This window comes from Schistocerca serialis, chromosome 8 (assembly GCF_023864345.2).
Source record: "Schistocerca serialis cubense isolate TAMUIC-IGC-003099 chromosome 8, iqSchSeri2.2, whole genome shotgun sequence".
Classification (NCBI taxonomy): Eukaryota; Metazoa; Arthropoda; class Insecta; order Orthoptera; family Acrididae; genus Schistocerca; species Schistocerca serialis.
The window spans coordinates 316,299,984-316,317,894 of NC_064645.1; the positions used below are offsets into that span (position 1 = coordinate 316,299,984).

Consider the following 17,911-nt stretch of genomic DNA (forward strand, 5'->3'; position numbering starts at 1 on the left):
GACTGGAGTGTGAGAGCTGATCGCAGAACCACAGGCCAAAAGAAGGTGAGACGAGGTTAATCTCGTCCAGCTACGATAACGCAGCCGATTAGGCCCGCCGGTTCTCGGAGCAGCTGCGCCCACGGGCTTTGTGTCCAGTATTAATAATTCATCGCGCGCCATTTGCATAACCGGCTGGCAGTGCGGGCGTGGACGCGGCCATAGGACAGGCACGGAGTGGGCCGCTCGATAACGAGGCAGGACTAGCGACACGGCGCGGCGCGACTATACTCGTATAGGCGACTCGCTCCGCGGCGCTTCCCGTTTCGCAACGGGTCACCGACACCGCCACCGACTCTGACGCCGCTTATCTGGCCTAGCGCCGGCACGACGCCGCGCTCCGCTTTCCCGCCGCAGCCGCCTGGCTTCTTGTATTAAAACAATGTCGCCTGAGGAACGACAGCCAGGACACGGAGGTTACTTTATACAGTACAGGCTGTATCACAATTAACAGGTACATCAGGCGCGGATGAAAGTTTACCGTAATAGAGACAAAAGCGTTGCAGTAAACATAGGCTGCAATCTAGTAGTTTACTGCTGTCTGCTTACGAACTGCCACTGACTCCACCGTGGAGTATTTCCCTAGCTTCTGCACGTGTATCACATATGTAAAATTTTCGATTAAGTCTTCATCTAAGTGAATTCGTATTGCAGCCATGACCAACATGGTACTTGCATGACAGGGCATCGGCACATTTTCCTGGTAATGTTAGTCAGCGTCTAACCAGGGTTTGTACGCATCCATTCGCTTGCGTACCTCCGGTTCCTCTGTTGGTCCACGTACGGTGTGTGTAGTACGAGAGTACTGACTGTCCTCCCCTATTTCCACTCAAAGGATACACCACCACACAATGTATTTGATACAGAAAACACCCTCACTCGCTGCGGAGTCTCCGAGCTACCTGTACACCCTGAACAAAGGTCCGGATGCTCCAGGAAGAATCACCTAACACAGTTTCAAAAGTACGCTATAATGGTCTGGGGGTCTTTCCTGTTCCAAACTGCTGTCTTTGGTGTAACTAGAAATGGTAAAAGTAACAGAACTCAGCATCCGTTTTCTCAGTATTCACAGTGTTTGCCTGGATTCGCTTAAGAAATGTACTGCTCCTCCACTGATACGGCTTAAGAGCTGAATTAGCGAGTTGTACAGAGCAATAAAAATCTAAGAGATGACCCAGAGAAATTCGTAAGAGTAACGTATCGGCACATTAATCATGGCACAGACACTGGAACATAACGCGCCAGAATATCACAATGCTGGAATGCGGAGATCGTAAATACGTTGTTGTTAAAGGTATGCTTGGTAAGTGGTAAACAGTGTGACGGTTGGGGAGAACACAAGTCTTGCGAAGATGCCAGTTTCATTCCGGGTTCGAGTACTGTTACGGACGCATAACCTCGAAATACTTCCGTAAAAGCCTTTATAAAGTATGGGAAAGCATGTGCCATATGTTGATCAAGACAGCAGAAGAACAGAATGGAAATGAGAAGTCCCATGCTCCGTGACAGAGCGTAGAGGAACAATGTGGGAGACCCGCACCACCGTACTAGGCAAGGCCCTAGTCGAGGTAATTAGAAGAACAGAAAGTGGAGACAAAACAGCGCCTAATGTGAGTATCATGCCATGCTGCTTTAAAGCGAGATGCTTATGTAAGATGTTCCGTTCTTTCACAGATTCATGATAGCGCTGCTACATGAAATCAGAGCTTAAGGCTAGGAACTATTTGATCTGCCCACTGAGACGCCTCTCATAGTTGCTGGTAGTTTTTCACATCTTTCTGGATTTCAAATCAGTCTTCCATTGATGACGTTTCCATAGCTGTGGCGAAATGAAAGACTGTCATCGGATGACGGTGTCAGGCGAAGACAAGTCTCTCAATTTTATACATGATACAGAAAAGCAGCAAGGTTTAGCTACTTAATCATGTCCACAATTTATTCTTTATTTTATTTTTTAATTTTTTACCCTTAACAAAATTTACTCTCGGGATGAGTCTAGTATTATCACTGTTATTACCGTCTTTTGCGTCATATAAACGCACTTTGTTCTTCGAAAAAATTGCCGTAAAATTCAGGTGCGTCTTATATTCGAAATTAATATAAAAATGTGCAGTGTTAGATTTAAAATTCCCGCAAGTCTTAAAAATGGCCATATATATGATACCCCGAGAAACGTGGCAACATTGGATTCAACTGGCAACAGCAATGCACCGATGCGAAAAACAGGAGTTGCGGGGATTCACAAGCTTGCTAATACTGTCTCCTTCTCGCCCCGCCATCACAAATCCAGAACACTGTCTACCCTGTGATGCGTCATTGCAGTCTACCGTGCCAGTAAACTTGAATTGAAAGTGATTTGTGTTATCTGTGAAAGAACAATATTTTTCTTGCCGCTAGTAGCTAGATTCGTAATGGAAAAAAAATGAAAGGTGTTCATATGGTGTGAGTTGTAAATTGATAATAATAGCATATGCAGAAGCACACGGAAACAGAGCAGCTGAGTGGCATTTCGGCCCTCCACCAATAGAAATAATCATTCGCGATTGGCGGCCTAGTAAAGAACTGGAAAAAGAAGACTAAATGTGCAGATAGAGAACTGATTGCGAAATGCCAAAAACTAAAAGATGACGTATTGAAATGGATCCAAGGACATCGTCAAAATGGCATTGGAATTAATATAAAAATAATTCAAAAACACGCTAGTAAGCTAACGCTGAAGTGACACTTACACTTTAAGGGTGGAGTTGGTTTGTGCTACAGCTTTGAACCATGGACTTAGCATGAGAATCAAAACATGTCAGAAAATGCCACAAGAGTATGAACAGAAAATATTATCTTTTCATCGAGTTATTATTCAACATCAAAAGAAAATCAGTGTGAAACTAAAACAAATATCGACTGTGGACGACACTCCTCCGACATTTGATATACCGAGTAACAGAATTGTTGCCATGAAAGGTGCTAAAACTGTAACTATAAAAACAAGTGGACATGAAAAAATGTACTACACTGTTGTCCTTTCATGTTGTGTTGACGCTACTAAACTCAAACTAATGATCATTTTCAAGCGCAAAACAATGCCAAAACCTGGATTTCCGCCAGGTTGGTGGTTTTCACGTACGTGACAAGGGTTGAATGGACGAGGCTGGTACGAAATTATTGTTTAACAAACTATGGGATGTTCCGTTCTTTCACAGATTCATGCCAGCGCTGCTACATGAAATCAGAGCTCTATAGAAGAAGAGTTCTTGTGCTAGATCAGTTTAGTAGCCATGTGAAAAATTCTTTGAAACAGAAGTCAGTACCAAGACTAAGTTATCTGTGCACCGTTCAATCTTTCGACCAACTTTGTTGTATGGGAGCGAAAGCTGGGTGGATTCAGGTTACCTTATCAATAAGGTTGAGATTACTGATATGAAAGTATTTAGGATGATTGCAGGTACTATTAGATGGGAACAATGGCAGGAAGGTGTCCACAACGAGGAAATCAAAGAGAAACTGGGAATGAACTCTATAGATGTAGCAGTCAGGGTGAACAGGCTTAGATGGTGGGGTCATGTTACACGCATGGGAGAAGCAAGGTTACCCAAGAGACACATTGGTTCAGCAGTAGAGGGTAGGAGGAGTCGGGGTAGACGAAGTAGAAGGTACTTGGATTCGGTTAAGAATGATTTTGAAGTAATAGGCTTAACATCAGAAGAGGCACCAATGTTAGCACTGAATAGGGGATCATGGAGGAATTTTATAAGGGGGACTATGCTCCAGAGTGAACGCTGAAAGGCATAATCAGTCTTAAATGATGATGATGAACAGAAATTGAGACAGGGAAATACACAGTTTGCTCTTATTCCTCGAGGACTAACTTCTCAATTGCAACCTCTTAATCTCTCGATAAATAAACCATTTAAAGTATGTATGAGAGAGGAATGGAACAAATGGATAATGGATGAAACCCAACATGAACTCACACGGAAAGGAGCTTTGAAACGACCTACAATCAACCAATTGTCAGTGGATAAAACAGTGGTGGTGTAGAGAGAAGACTTTATTGTTAAATCTGTCAAGAAGTGCGGCATAAGTAACGTTCTCGATGATAGTGAAGACCATCTTATATATGAAGATGATAACGATTATAACAATGAGGAAGGAGAATAGAAGAAGAAGGTTTAGATAAAGATTTTCATGGATTTTGAAGGTCAGTTCAGTTTTAAAAACGAAGAATGTTTAGTCTGGCTTTGCAATGTAATAATAAAAAGTCAAAAAAGTTATTTTTTATAATTGGTTAAAAATTAAGGTGCGTCTTGTAATCCGTAGCGTATTATAGTCCATAAAATATGGTATTAAAAATGATTGCCTCAGGTAGAGTGTTCTGTATGATAGAGGAAAACAATATCGATATTACAGAAGGTAGCTCACAGTGAACCTGGCGTCAACATCAGTGTTAGTGTGACTTTGGCTTTTGCGCGTAGAGTCGCTAGAACATGAATTGCTGGTGTTTCGTGTAGAATATTTCGAATAATTGCGTAGTACTATCTTCATAAAACCTTGAAGAGTCTTCTTGATATTACAATCGTGTGAATTTAACAGGGCCTCATTTCACTCTGTAAAGCAACGATTCTGATTCTGTTCACAAATTAAGAAACATAGACTACAATGGGCTCGTCAGTAGGCATATAAAAATACAGTCTGGCATCAAGGGGAAAAAACATAACTTGGTTTTATAGTGGGCACGACGCAAATCGTTTACCGATCGCGTGAGAGCAGCGCGCTTTGTAACGTACAGGTTTCTTCGCCAACGCCGATACGGCGGTTGCACACGCTAACCACTACGAGAATTCCGCAACGCCAGGCGAATATCGGGGCTACACGGGACAGTAAACATTGATAAACTCATTCAGTGGTCAATAACTCCGTGTCCTTGCCAGTCGTGATAGCGCTCCGCGCCGGCAGTCGGAGTTGGCTTGTGACAGACACTTGTCAGAGAAGGAAGAAAGTGCTGTGCGAACGGAAGCATTACTCGGCCCTCCACCACAACGTGCGCATAGTGTTTGTTTATTCACTATGTTGATATTACATAGAGACCACTACGCTACAAACTTCTGTCAGTCCCACAAAGCCCCTGGTAAGTCTACTATTTTCTATATCGGTGAACATGTTTCTCAGTTGACGTTATGTTTTCTCAGATGGACTAATAAACTTATACATTACCCAATTGTGTGCACTTTGGTTTCTGTTGCCAAGTAATAGATACATTTCATGGGCAAAGCGATGAGCGAAAGTCGATATTTTTATTAGAAATGGCAATTTACTTACATTAAAAAGTTTTCATTCTCAGGCCTCTTGAAACTGTCAAAATTTATCACCAAATATTTGTTAGTTTAGTGTTCTGGTTGAATTTACATTCTCCTATCGCTAATCATGAACGGAACCGTGTTCAGTAACTTCGAAATTCTGTGAAGAGCGCACCGTTAAAACCTACGAAGGTACATAAAACTTTGTTCTCCAAAATATATTCTTGTGTGTATGGTATTAACTGTGGGTTATGTATTTACGCGAAATAATGTTAAGCGGTACCTTCCTGATAATGCAATTGGTTTCTCATACAACGAGGCATGTAGTGGCATAATGGTCTCAGAGAAATTACCAACCACTACTTGAACGAAAGTTATAGGGTATTCAATCACCCAGACAATGAATTTAATCGGCGAATGACAGCACAACTTGCAAACATGATTTCATGGCTCGTTGATACACAATAATGCAGCGAATTTAATTATATTCCCCAAAGATGCAACTCAGATTGCAATTTTGTGGCAGCCATTTTATTTGGCAGTAGACACAGCGAAATGTTTGTTAAGAGCGGGAAGTTTTACTTCCCCATTTATTGACGAAATCTCCATGTTGTAAGTTCAAATGAGTCAGATATATTAGAAGCAAAAGAAAAATGATAGACATGCTGTCAGTGTTGCCCACCGGTAATTCAACGTATGACATATTTGTGCGGTAGTTTAGTTCGTACATAGGAACGTATCTCCAGCAGAAACTTACAAGAAAATTCGTTATTTCCATTTACCACAAAGTTAGTTAGTAAAATACTTGAATCATTAAGTTGGACACACAAAGCGAAAGCAAATAATTTGAAATAACGTGCACAAAGAAAGAGAGAACTGCAGGAATGCCTCATCTGCTACGCAGGCGGAACCCGTAAGATTTGACTTAGCAGGAAGGCTGTTGCGGTGTTGCATGTGGCTGATCGGAGTGTGGAAGTGGGAACTACTGCTTCCGTCATGCATTAGGGGAAGTGGGAACCAAGTAACTAAATTGAGATGGGTTTTTTAGGAGTACTACGTTCCGTTGGAGACGTGGCCAGTTGTTTGCTGCTTGAAGATAGTACCACACGACTTTCTGGCAGCCATTTCATTGCGTTACAGTGATTAAATGATTGTATGCAAATGTATCAAAAAGTAATCCCTCCAACGTCATACATTTAATAAGGAACAGCGGAATTAGTGAAGACCATAGCGTAAAGTGTATTCTGCACAACACTACTGTCAAAACATTTTACTACGCATCTCTGCGTAACTGCGCCATCGTTGAACCCGGGATGTAAACTAGTTTAGATCAGTTTCTTGACCCCTGATATTAAAGCTGTTTTAATCTTACCCACGAAAAAAGTGTAGGGACGCCGTAATGGACGTCAGCAATGTACACCTTTAGATAAGTAGCTTGGTAACGGGAAAACTGACGTTGCATATCAATCGCGCAGTGGCCAGCCCACATCTTGTCACAGATGCCAATCAGGATGTGTTTATGAAGTGGTTCGAAGAGACAGGCGCGTTCATAGTCAACAGAGAAACCTTTGTAACCAAACTTAAGGAAGCAATAATGAACCACGTCTCCATACGTCATTTTTCATAATCCAAGCTATTGCAAAAATGCGATTCTCAGTGGTGCCACATGGACCCTACAGCCCTGATGTGGACCTGTCTGACTTCAGTTTGTTTGAATCTATGAAACGACGTACGTGGTTGCAGTTTCAGTGACTTGACTGAGGTTAATACAGCTTTAGAATTGTGGGCCAAGAAGGAAAACTGATTTTCCCTAAACAGGTTTTGATGCCTAGGTTCAACGATGGCGCAAATATATACAAATGCATGTGGACTGTTATTATACGTTGATTATTAATTTTTTGTGACATAGGAGGCATTACTTTTAATCTATATTCGTGTATTACATTGACTCATTGTACCACGTATAGGCTATAAAAAAATGTTAAGAATCGCCAAGTGCGTCTCAATGGTATAAAAACAGTCCATCTGAAGATAAAGGAAAAGGTCTGAGAGAATGCGTCGTGAATCAGTGAAATAAAATTGTTGGATTTACTTAATATTTTTAGTTCCCAAGGTACATTCTTAAATAGATAATCCAGTATTAAAACAGTGATTACTTTCGCAACGGGCTTTTCTGTTTTCGAACTTTTCTCTGTAACAGGCGAAATGGAAAAAAAGCGACAGGTCAGATCTTATTGGCATAGGTGTGAGAAAATTTAAGTTTAAAGACAGTACGCTACAGGACAGTCCCTTACGTAGAATCCTTGAGGGAAATGAATAGGAATCGCGGCCCAGAATAATGCACTAGATATATGCATAAATCTCACCAGCATGAAGTTAAAAGATGTAAGTCTCTTACGTAGTTTCATTATTTTATTTAATTCTTTCCTGGAAACCTTAAGGCACCTTCTTTTTTACCATATCGATTGTGTAGACTTTGTGACAATTAATGCTTATGAACTTAAAACTGTATAACAAGTAGCTGTAGTGTTCGTTCGCCTCACCTTCCGAGAAACGAGGATTACTAAATACAGCATTGCGTACTGGGCAGTCAAATTTTGAGTTCTTACGTGATACTTATTCATCTATCGTTAGATATGTATCTAGGTGAACTATCTGTTGCAGAGGATTTAAGTAGCAGTAAAATGATGCTCGGCCACGATAAAGGCCGTTAAGGTAGAGCGGGTTTCTGTAACGCTAAAGGGTATTCCTTGTACGCGGCTGCTCCACTCACCCCATAGAAAGTTAGGTTTCTAGTGACGTCATGGGCGAAACATTTAATCCTAACACCAAGTTGGATTCGTGTCTGAAAATTAAAATGTAAATAGATTATCTAGGAAGTAAAACTGCTTCCAGTCGAAGCGAAAAATATATAGAGATAGTACTTGCTGTGCTGTGTGTAGTTACCGCAAGTAGATATTTAAAATGAAATGCACCGTCTGTGTTTCTGAAAGATACGGAAAAAAACTTTACTAATGATCTATTGTACGTTACTCTTGGTGCAGGTGATCAGTACAGAGTATATAATCACTAATCAACATTTGTTTACTTATTCGAACACAAAAATAACCACTCGAATTTTTGTGGCGTTCGTGACAGCTTAACGATGTCAGAGCCGTGAAATCTTTCTTGTAGCACAATGGCTGAGTGTGCCAGTGGCTTCCTGATTTGGAATTTCGTAATTAACATTTTACGTTGCATTGCTTTCACACTACAGACGAATGTTACGAGAAAAATGTGATTAGTTATTTCCTTTATAGTTGTTCATTTGAGTTAAACTAACGTTAATATTTACATAAGACATCAGTGATGAGTTTGGTATGTGACAACGCTGTTGTAAATTTCAGGCACTGCTATCCATTATCGCGAAGAAGATTCGTTTGCGATTTGCACTTTGTTGGTGTGTCTGGAACACTAGTGTGTGCCGTGGCGCGTGTTCTGCACTTCATGATGAAACCAGAAGTGGCCACCAACTTACGGGTATTCCGCCGATCGATCGCAGCGTGCGTGGGTGGCAGCTCCACGAATCTGTGGTACAGCGCAGTGCGGAACAGGGCTTTCCGGCGTTGGTCAATATCCGTACTCTGTTGCTTCTTGACTTCGTGTGTTTGTTCTGCGTACCTGCTATTGTTTTAGGAATAGAAGCCTGCTTGCAACGGTTTCAATGGGGGGAAGATGTTTTAGAGTGACGTGAAAAACCATATGCACACTTAGCCTGTTTATAGTAGTATTTTACTAATTTTCAGCTGAGTGACAGATATGGCCAAGTCTTCATCACATCTCGCGAGAGTGAGCTGAAACCCAGAACAGTCGCACGGCCCAGGAAACAGTGTCTGTCATGTAATTACTTTTTATAATTACTTGTTTCCAAGTCAGGTTAAACAAACGGCATCATTACCGGTTTCGACCTATTACCAAGTCGTCATCAGTTGATTTAGTAAGTTGGAAGTGAAACATGGGCTATGAACACAAGAAGGGAATTGCAGCTTATGAAGTGTGGTGCTACGGAAGAATGCTGAAGATTGAGATGTGTCGATTGAATGCCTCTTGAAGAGATACTGCATCAGATTGGGAGATAAGTAATTTAACTAAAAGGGGGATGGGTTGATTGGACGCATGCGCGGGCCTCAAGGATTCTATTTGGTAATGGAGGGGCGCGTGGGGTGTGAGCATTGTAGGAGGAGAGGACTTGACTACAGAAACGGCAGCTCAACTGAGCGCACTTGTGTTTGCATTGTGAGCGATTTCCGAGCTTGTTCAGCTGATAAGGAGCTATATAACGTATTCAGGTCATTTGAAAATGGCTTGGTAATAAGTCGATAACGATGCCATTTGTGTGAACTGAGGCCGAAATATATAATGAAAAATCAGAAAAAAACGTACAGAGTATGTTAGTTAGCCGGTGTGTCGGGGATAACATCACGGAAGATAGCCCATATTTGGATGAGTATGAATGATATGCTTAAAGAACCGACAGTGAATTCTAGTAATATTGCTTAAGATTTTAAACCTTAAAAAATCAAGGGCGTTATTGAACAGCCTCACGGATTGTCTCGGATATCACATTTAAACGGGTTCTGCTGGTTCGTAATGCTGTTTCATCTGTGGGCATATTCGATTCAGCGCACCAAGCGAGGTGGGGCTAGAGATTTTCGGGAGGAGGTGTATTCAAACAACCGTTCGGCCATCCAACCAAATAAGTTTTACGTCGTTTCCTTAAACCGATTAAGGCGAATGTGCGACTGTTTCTTTGATAACGCCACTGCTGATTTCCGTCTTCATTCTTGTCTATTCGAACTCATTGCCAACGGGAAGGTGACAGATTTTCCTTTCGTCGTGTCCTCCCGTACATTGGACGACGAAATTACCCATTTGCAAAGAATATATGCTTTACGGAGTACTGTCTTGCAGCATCCTTTGTCGGACGTTCTGTTGATACGCGTTTATAGCGCCATAAAATTAACTCAGTGCCCAAAAGTATGTTCAAATTACTTCCTGTCTTCACAATTATTTTCTTCGTAATACATACGTAGTTTTCAGATAGCGCGATGCATCAGAGATTTCTGCTTGAGGTCTTTGTTGTCCATGCTATGACAGTTTTAATCAGTTGACTCGCTAAAGAACAACTTTGTCTCCAACATCCCAGTGTAGTTATTGAGTCATAAATGTGTCCTCTGAAGTCACTCCGCTGATGAATCAACATATTTCTTGAAAAGGTCCGTCGGTTGTGCTCAAGGCTCTCTTCCGTAAGTCGCTGGCGCCCCGTTTCGCGCACACTGCCAGTATGGTTGACTTGAAATTCTGCACTACTCTGTCAGAATCTGTTACTCTCTGCTAAGGCTCAGATGATGTTATCCGTTAGGGAGATAATGCGTACATTGTGGAGCAGCTGATATGTGTATTGCAACTTACCTTTACAATATCGGCAATATTGCCCATGTATTGCGTAAGATCCATACTCAGGGCTTCTATTTTGTGTCACGGTAGCGTTATGCCAATTTCATTGACATGTGCTTTGAAATGTAATTTACTGACAATTACATTATTTATTATTATAAATGTAATTATCTTGTGAACGGAATTTCTCATTTATCCGAGGTCGCCAAAGAGAGACTCAGTGTGGGGACTATAAAGGATTTCTCATCTACTTAAAAACAGGCTGTGTCATTGATGATCTTTAATTTTCTTGTTTCAGAGTTAGGAATATTGGCTGTCGGGCGTTGTTGAATATAGAATTGAGTCGTATATAGTATTTACAAGAATTAAGAAATGACTAAAATTTCTAGTACATTAGCCAAAAACGACGAGGAAACAAGTCGTCCCGATCTGCAAAGCGAAACTAAACAAAGGCAAATTCTGGGTATTTTCGGTGAAGATAAGGGACACATGCTGTCTATTAATTGTCGTTCTAGAAGTGCATGGTTTCAGTGCAAAATACCATTTTAATTGTCCATGTAATGCCGTATACAGAGCTTTTCAGTGGACCAGACTTCGTCGTTTCTTGCCAGACGGCGGAACTCTTGTCAATGACTCCAGCACCCACGCCGAGCTCTTACAAGAATCATTAGGTGGTATGCTTTGTGAGGCGGTATCAACGGGGACTGGTTACCCTTTCCGACGCCTCAAGCTCGATGCCTATATGCACTTACGCTACATCCCCTACAGGAAGAAGTGCTGTCGGCGATTGGAATTGGTGATGTAGCTGCTTCATAATGTACTAACCTTCAGAGGATGGAGAAGAATGTGGAAACACCAGATACACAACACACTAGCATGCCAAATACGGTGTACGCCAATCGTTGGCTTTCAAAACAGCTTCCATTCGTATGGGAATTGTTAAATACAAGTTTTGCATGGTTGTCAAGGGATTCTTACACATTCTTCCTGCATAGTACTGGTAAGTTGAGGTAACGATGATGGTGGATAGCGACCATCCAACGTTCTCTCCAATACAGACCATAAAGGGCCAATAAAAATGACATCTGCTGGCTGAGGTGGCCAGAGAAGATGCGACAATTGTGTTGACAAAACCAGTCCTGAACGATGTCAGCTGTGAGAACAGGGTTCAAATGGTTCTGAGCACTATGCGACTTAACTTCTGAGGTCATCAGTCGCCTAGAACTTAGAACTAATTAAACCTAACTAACCTAAGGACATCTCACACATCCATGCCCGAGGCAGAATTCGAATAAAATAAAATTCGGAGTCCAAATAAAAGCGTAACATGTTCGGTGTTACAGAACATCAACAGTGGTGCATTCGTAAATATAGCATACTTAATACGTCTACATTTTGATACTGACAGATTTAAAAAAAAAAAATTGTAGGTTTTGATATGATGGTAGGATTTACTTAAGTTGTTTATTGCCTCTTGTTACATTATTGAAGTTAGAAGGATTTTTTCCTTGTTGTAGTAGGTTGTAGTAGAATAAAACTTAGTTTACCTTCACCCTTCACGATTTGTCGCTTTCTTTTGGTGCATTTGCGTTTTTTGTATTCATGTAAACAAGAGTATTCCTATACATGTTATTGTTTCTTTTGCGTTAAGCATTGTGTATTTACATGCTCATTAGTGTTTTCGTGTGTTGAGTACTGTGTAAGCCGTGAATGCAGAGTTTTTAAGTAAACTTTCGTGTGTGCTTGTGAAAATTAGAGATGTGTTCAGTATTCTGCTTCAAAATATGTAACCGGGGGGAGGGGGGAGACGTTGCACTGGACATACACTGCACATGGCTGCTACAGTCTGATAAATCTGCTGTTATTGAAAACAGTGTATACAGCAAGTCACGCTATTGAATGCAATGTCCAGATTTTAACGTGTTTCATTCTTATAGAATTCATTTGTCGGGGAAGATACTGAAATACGTCTGACATATGATTCAATTAATCGCGGTGATATCCTCATGTCGACCCAATTAGTGACACACCATAGTTCACAGAGGGGTTACTGTAGCATTTATCTTCGCCGTTATATTTCTTCTACTATGATTATCCTCGCACTCGTACGCACTGGACTCATCCTACCGTTATACACGATGATTTTGCTCAACGACGACAAACTGGAGGAAACGACACCAGATAGACTTAAGGTGCAGAACAGGTTTATGGTCATGCGGCCTGAAATACGTTCTGGAGGTACATCAACTTGAAGTTAGAGATAAACTTTTCTTCGACAGAGACTCTGGTATCAGCACGAGGTTGGCGGTCAGACAGCACGGGGTAATCCAGACGACAGGGTGGAATATTCTCCACAACTACCACTGTTCGTATCACAACACATGCAGTCTTCATTCGCACTACGGTTTTCTCGTTGGTTCGTCGCACCGGCCGTCGGGATACTGAGATTTCTGTCATTCACCTTATTCACAGACGAGCCTGTCTTTACGAGGTGCGATATCGTCAACCTTCACCCACTTGTGGGCGAGGGAGAATTCCCACTGGCTGAGCCTCAATGTGTAGGTTGGTATTATTGGCGATCCCTTTTGTGGGATCAATCATACTTCCACAGCGCCTCACAGACAGGGCACATACTACCCCTGCATGTGATCCTAGCTCCGCTGCTGGAATGCGTTGTTTTGCTGATACAGAGGGTAATGTAGCTACTCCATGATGGAGCTCCAGCCCGCTGCTATGTTGAGGATGGAGCTAAAACACAAGTGTGTGCTGTGTTCTCATGTGTGCTTCCAATCATTAAACCTATACTGTCAAAGATTCTTTTATCTCCATTTTGAAATGAGTGTACTTTCCTCGAAGCGAATCGTCTGCTGTAACACTGTCTCAATTTGCTGTGTGCTTCGACGTGTGACAGGCCGGTATTCCGATGTTGCAGGCGCCGCCGGCCAGTACAGGCGCGAGCATGTGTCGGCGCTGGAGCCGCCGCGGTCGTCCCCGGCGCCGGTGGCGGCGCCCGGCTCCGGCGTGTCCGGGGCGGCGGGCGCGGCCGTGGCCCCCGCGCCTGCCCCCGGCGCCGCCGCCGCCCCCGGCCACGGCGGGCCCGTGTGGCGCGACCCCGCCGGCCTGGTCGAGGTGCGCCACGTGCACAGCGTGCAGCACCAGCTGCTGATGCCCGCCGCGCCCCACTCGCACTCGCATTTCCACCCGCCACCGCACCCGCTCTACCAGCCGCCGCAGCCACAGCCGCAGCCGCACCACCGCTACGACCTCGAGGTGCTCGAGCGGGACCGCATCATCAGGTAAAACCAATCGGAAAGCAGCGCATATTATCTTACACGGTCCAGTCACGTTAATGCCCATGTCCGACGTCAACTTGCGATAACCACTCACAGACCTGAGGTGACAACCGTACTAGTGCGAATACGTAAGACACGTCGGGGGTGGGTGGGTGGGCGGGGGGGGGGGGGTGCAGAAGATACTGCACTTTTCGACGTAATGTGAGAATGATGTAGCGATTTACCTAACAGCCAAAAGGACTAGCTCACTGGCTTTTGTCCCAAGGGTGGAAGCATTTCCGGAACAGCTAAGTTTGTAAAATGTTGGCGTGCCGCAGTGGTTAAAGTATACCGTGCATCACAAAATTCTCGCAGTATAGGTGTGTGGTTCGAAGAGCACCAGGTTGGGTTTGCCGAACTCACCTGGCCAGCAAACTACCTGGATTTATACGCAATCGAGAATCCTTGGAACCTCCTCGATCCGGCTGTTCGCGCCGTGGATCCTCCACTGACGAAACTAGCGCAGCTGACCGCGGCACTGCAGTCAGCATGGCTCCGCTACCCTGTCCATAGCTTCCAGAACCTCATTGTCTCTCTTCCTGCACATCTCGCACTGAAAGAGGTGGTTATTCGGAGTTTTGACAGGTGGTCGCATTAATGTGACTGGACAGTTATAGTACATCCACTGTAAAGGAATACTAAATATTAACAAATGCAAGAATTGGATGAAATCACTCGAAATACATGACTTTTTACAACGCTGCCTGTAACCAGCTGTAGGTTCATTCTTCCACTGCGTTAAAAAAGACACTCGGCTTTTTGTCACATTTCATGCAGGATCTGTTGTATTTGTTCATTACGTGCAACCACTGAATGTGATTTGGCCCACTTCTCCCACTCCCTCTCTCCCCCACCCCAGGGGGCTCACCACTCTTTAGTATGTATGTGCTTGGCTACCACGAGGCCCCAGCCTTTGCAGCATTGCTTCCCCTTTGTGTGCTGCAAACCTACACTTGGACAGTCTCTTACCTTCTCAGACTTTGTCAGGTCGTCCTCTTGGTGCAGACCCTGCTTGCACATGCTTCACAATTCTGATCTTGATTTCTAGTTTCATTCCAGACGCTATCTTAATCTTCCATTAACGATTACATGGTCCCCATTATTGGTTTTTGACGTGCCATCTTTTCCAAACTTAACAGAAGTGTGCGACGTCAGGGTCTTCAGCATATCACCTGCCTTCTGCATTCCCCTTCAGGAGATTTATTATCCAGCAACGCAGGTCCCAGCCATTCGTGGATACCGGGGAAGAATCGTGCTGCCTATGACGAGGTGTCGGGCGGAATTTGAACATATTTTCTAGACACCCTATATAACAGACGTGTGCTTTTTAATACACCCTTGGAGGCTGTGAATGTTCGGGTAACGACAGGATATTACCATCTGCAGTGTTTATATCTCCTTGCCGATGCTGAAGTTTCTGAGAACATACCGTTAGCATTGGTTTCTCAGGTCCCCCACATTACCTAATCTTGGGTGATTTCAACACCTATAATCCTGTGTGGGGTGTAACAATGGTCTCTGGCCGTGGCGTAGACCTCGACAATTTACTGGCACAACTCGACCTTTCCCTCTTAAATACTGGTACTCCCCCCCCCCCCCCCCTCCCCCCGCCAATACTTTAGAGTGGCACATGGAACATTCTCGGCCGTAGACTTTTGTATTTGCAGCCTACGTCTTCCTCCATCCAGCCACTGATCCATTGGAGGGTCCATGATGACCTATGTGGTAATGACCACTTACCAATCTTCGTGTCTCTTCCTCAGTGTCACTCCCCTGGACGTCTGTCCAGATGGACTCTCAACTGTGCTGAATGGGTTGCTTTATCGTCTGTTGTCGACTTGGCTCCCTGCCGCTTGAGAGGCAGTCCAGAGTACAACTACAGTTATTCTTTTAGCAGCTGAATTAGCGATACCCTGTTCCTTGGGCCTGCCCCAATGGAAGACAATACCTTTGGGGTCCTCGGAAGTCGCAGAGGCCATTCGAGATCGTAGGTGGGCTCTCCAACACAATAAGCGGCCCCCCTTCGATGGAGCACCTCACTGCCTTTAAGTGACTTCGTGCCTAGGTCCACCACCTAATAAAGCGACGGAAACAAGAATGCTGGGAACAGTATATTTCAACCATTGGGCCACATACCTCTTGTTCGCATGTTTGGGCTAAGATCAGATGTCACTATGGATACCAGATACCTGCGCGCGTATTTGATATTGCACTGAATGCTACCTTGCTCACTGCCATGATACAGACCCCGGGCCAGACCACATCCACAACCAAATGATCAAACAGCTACCGGTGGATCATCAGTGTCACATCCCTGGCATCCTTCACATCTTTAACCACATCCAAAGAGAGGACGAGTTCCTATCGCAGTGGCGAGAAAGCATCATTGTCCCAGTATTGAAACTGGGTAAGCACCCTCTACAGATGGACAGCTATTGCCCAATAACTCTGAACAAAGTTCTCTGTAAGTTGCTTAAACGCAATCAGCATCCGGCGGCTGTGTTGGCTCCGTGAGTCATGGGGTTGTCTGCCTCCATCCTGTCTACTACTGATAGTCTGGTTTCCCTGGAGTCTACCAGCCTTACAGCTTTTGCCCATCTTCAACACTTTATAGCTGTGTTTTACACCTTGCAAAAGGCTTATGACACCACACGGCGACACCACATTCTTGCTACCTCACATGCAGGGGGTGACAACTTGGGGTACAGCACCGCCTTGGCTCCGTCCCCGGATCTGCCTGCTCCGTGACCTTTGTCGGTTTCCCAAGGATGGTACCCCTTCACTTGTTTATCGTCGGGCATTTGCTGCTCTATGTGCACAAATGACGGACGCCACATTTATTTACACCGACGGCTCGAAAACATCGTTAGGTGTAGGGAGTGCCTATATTGTTGGTGACACCCCAAATCACTTTCGGCTTCCCGACCAGTGTTCGGTTTATACTGCGGAGCTTTACGCTGTTCTCTAGGCTGTCCACTACATCCGCCGCCATCAGCGGATACAGTACGTTATCTGCTCCGATTCTCTCAGCTCTCTCCTCAGTCTCCAAGCTCTTTATCCTGTGCACCCTCTGGTCCACCGGATTCAGGACTGTCTGCGCTTGCTCCACCTGGGGGGCGTCTCGGTGGCGTTCCTCTGGCTCCCGGGACACGTTGGTATCTGTGGAAATGAGGCGGCCGATATTGCAGCCAAGGCTGCAGTCTCTCTTCTTCGGCCAGCTATTCAATCGATTCCCTTCGCCGATCTACGGAGCGTTTTATGTCACCGTGTTGTTCATTTATGGCACGCGCATTGGTCGACACTTCCCCATAATAAATTGCGGGACGTGAAAGCTCTTCCTTGTGCTTGGACCTCTTCCTCCACTACGCGTCGTCGGGAGGAGGTAATTTTAACTAGACTCCGGATAGGGCTCTGTCTTTTTAGCCATCGACATCTTTTAAGCGGCGATCCTCCCCCACTCTGTCCCCACTGCTCTCAGCTGTGGACGGTAAGACACCTTTTAATTGAGTGCCCCTATTTTAATCCGTTACGCTCCCGTCTACAGCTATCGCCTGATATATCGTCGATTTTAGCAGATGGCACGCGCTCAGCCGACCGCGTTGTCAAGTTTATTAGTTCCAGTGAAATGACGTCAGTCATTTGAAGCTTTTTTTGGGGACAATCAACCCCTTTCTGTAGTGGATTTTTAAGCCTTCCTTCTGCTTTTCGTTTCTCCAATTTTATGACTTTCGTTCCCATTGCCGCTGGTTTCCATTTTCGGTTTTTTACTGTTTCCTAAGTCACGGACCGGGCGCTAATAACCATAGCAGTTTT

General features: G+C 44.1%; 1 protein-coding gene across 1 annotated transcript in view; it reads left to right on the forward strand.

The window, feature by feature from the left end:
• The first annotated feature begins 13,859 nt into the window (after nt 1-13,859).
• LOC126416995 (lysine-specific demethylase 3B-like) overlaps nt 13,860-17,911 on the forward strand; it is a 145,687-nt gene continuing 141,635 nt past the window's right edge. Inside the window, exon 1 of the mRNA XM_050084881.1 lies at nt 13,860-14,062. Coding sequence (XP_049940838.1) covers nt 13,932-14,062 — 131 coding nt within the window. The 5' untranslated portion in view covers nt 13,860-13,931. The remainder of the gene's footprint in view (nt 14,063-17,911) is intronic.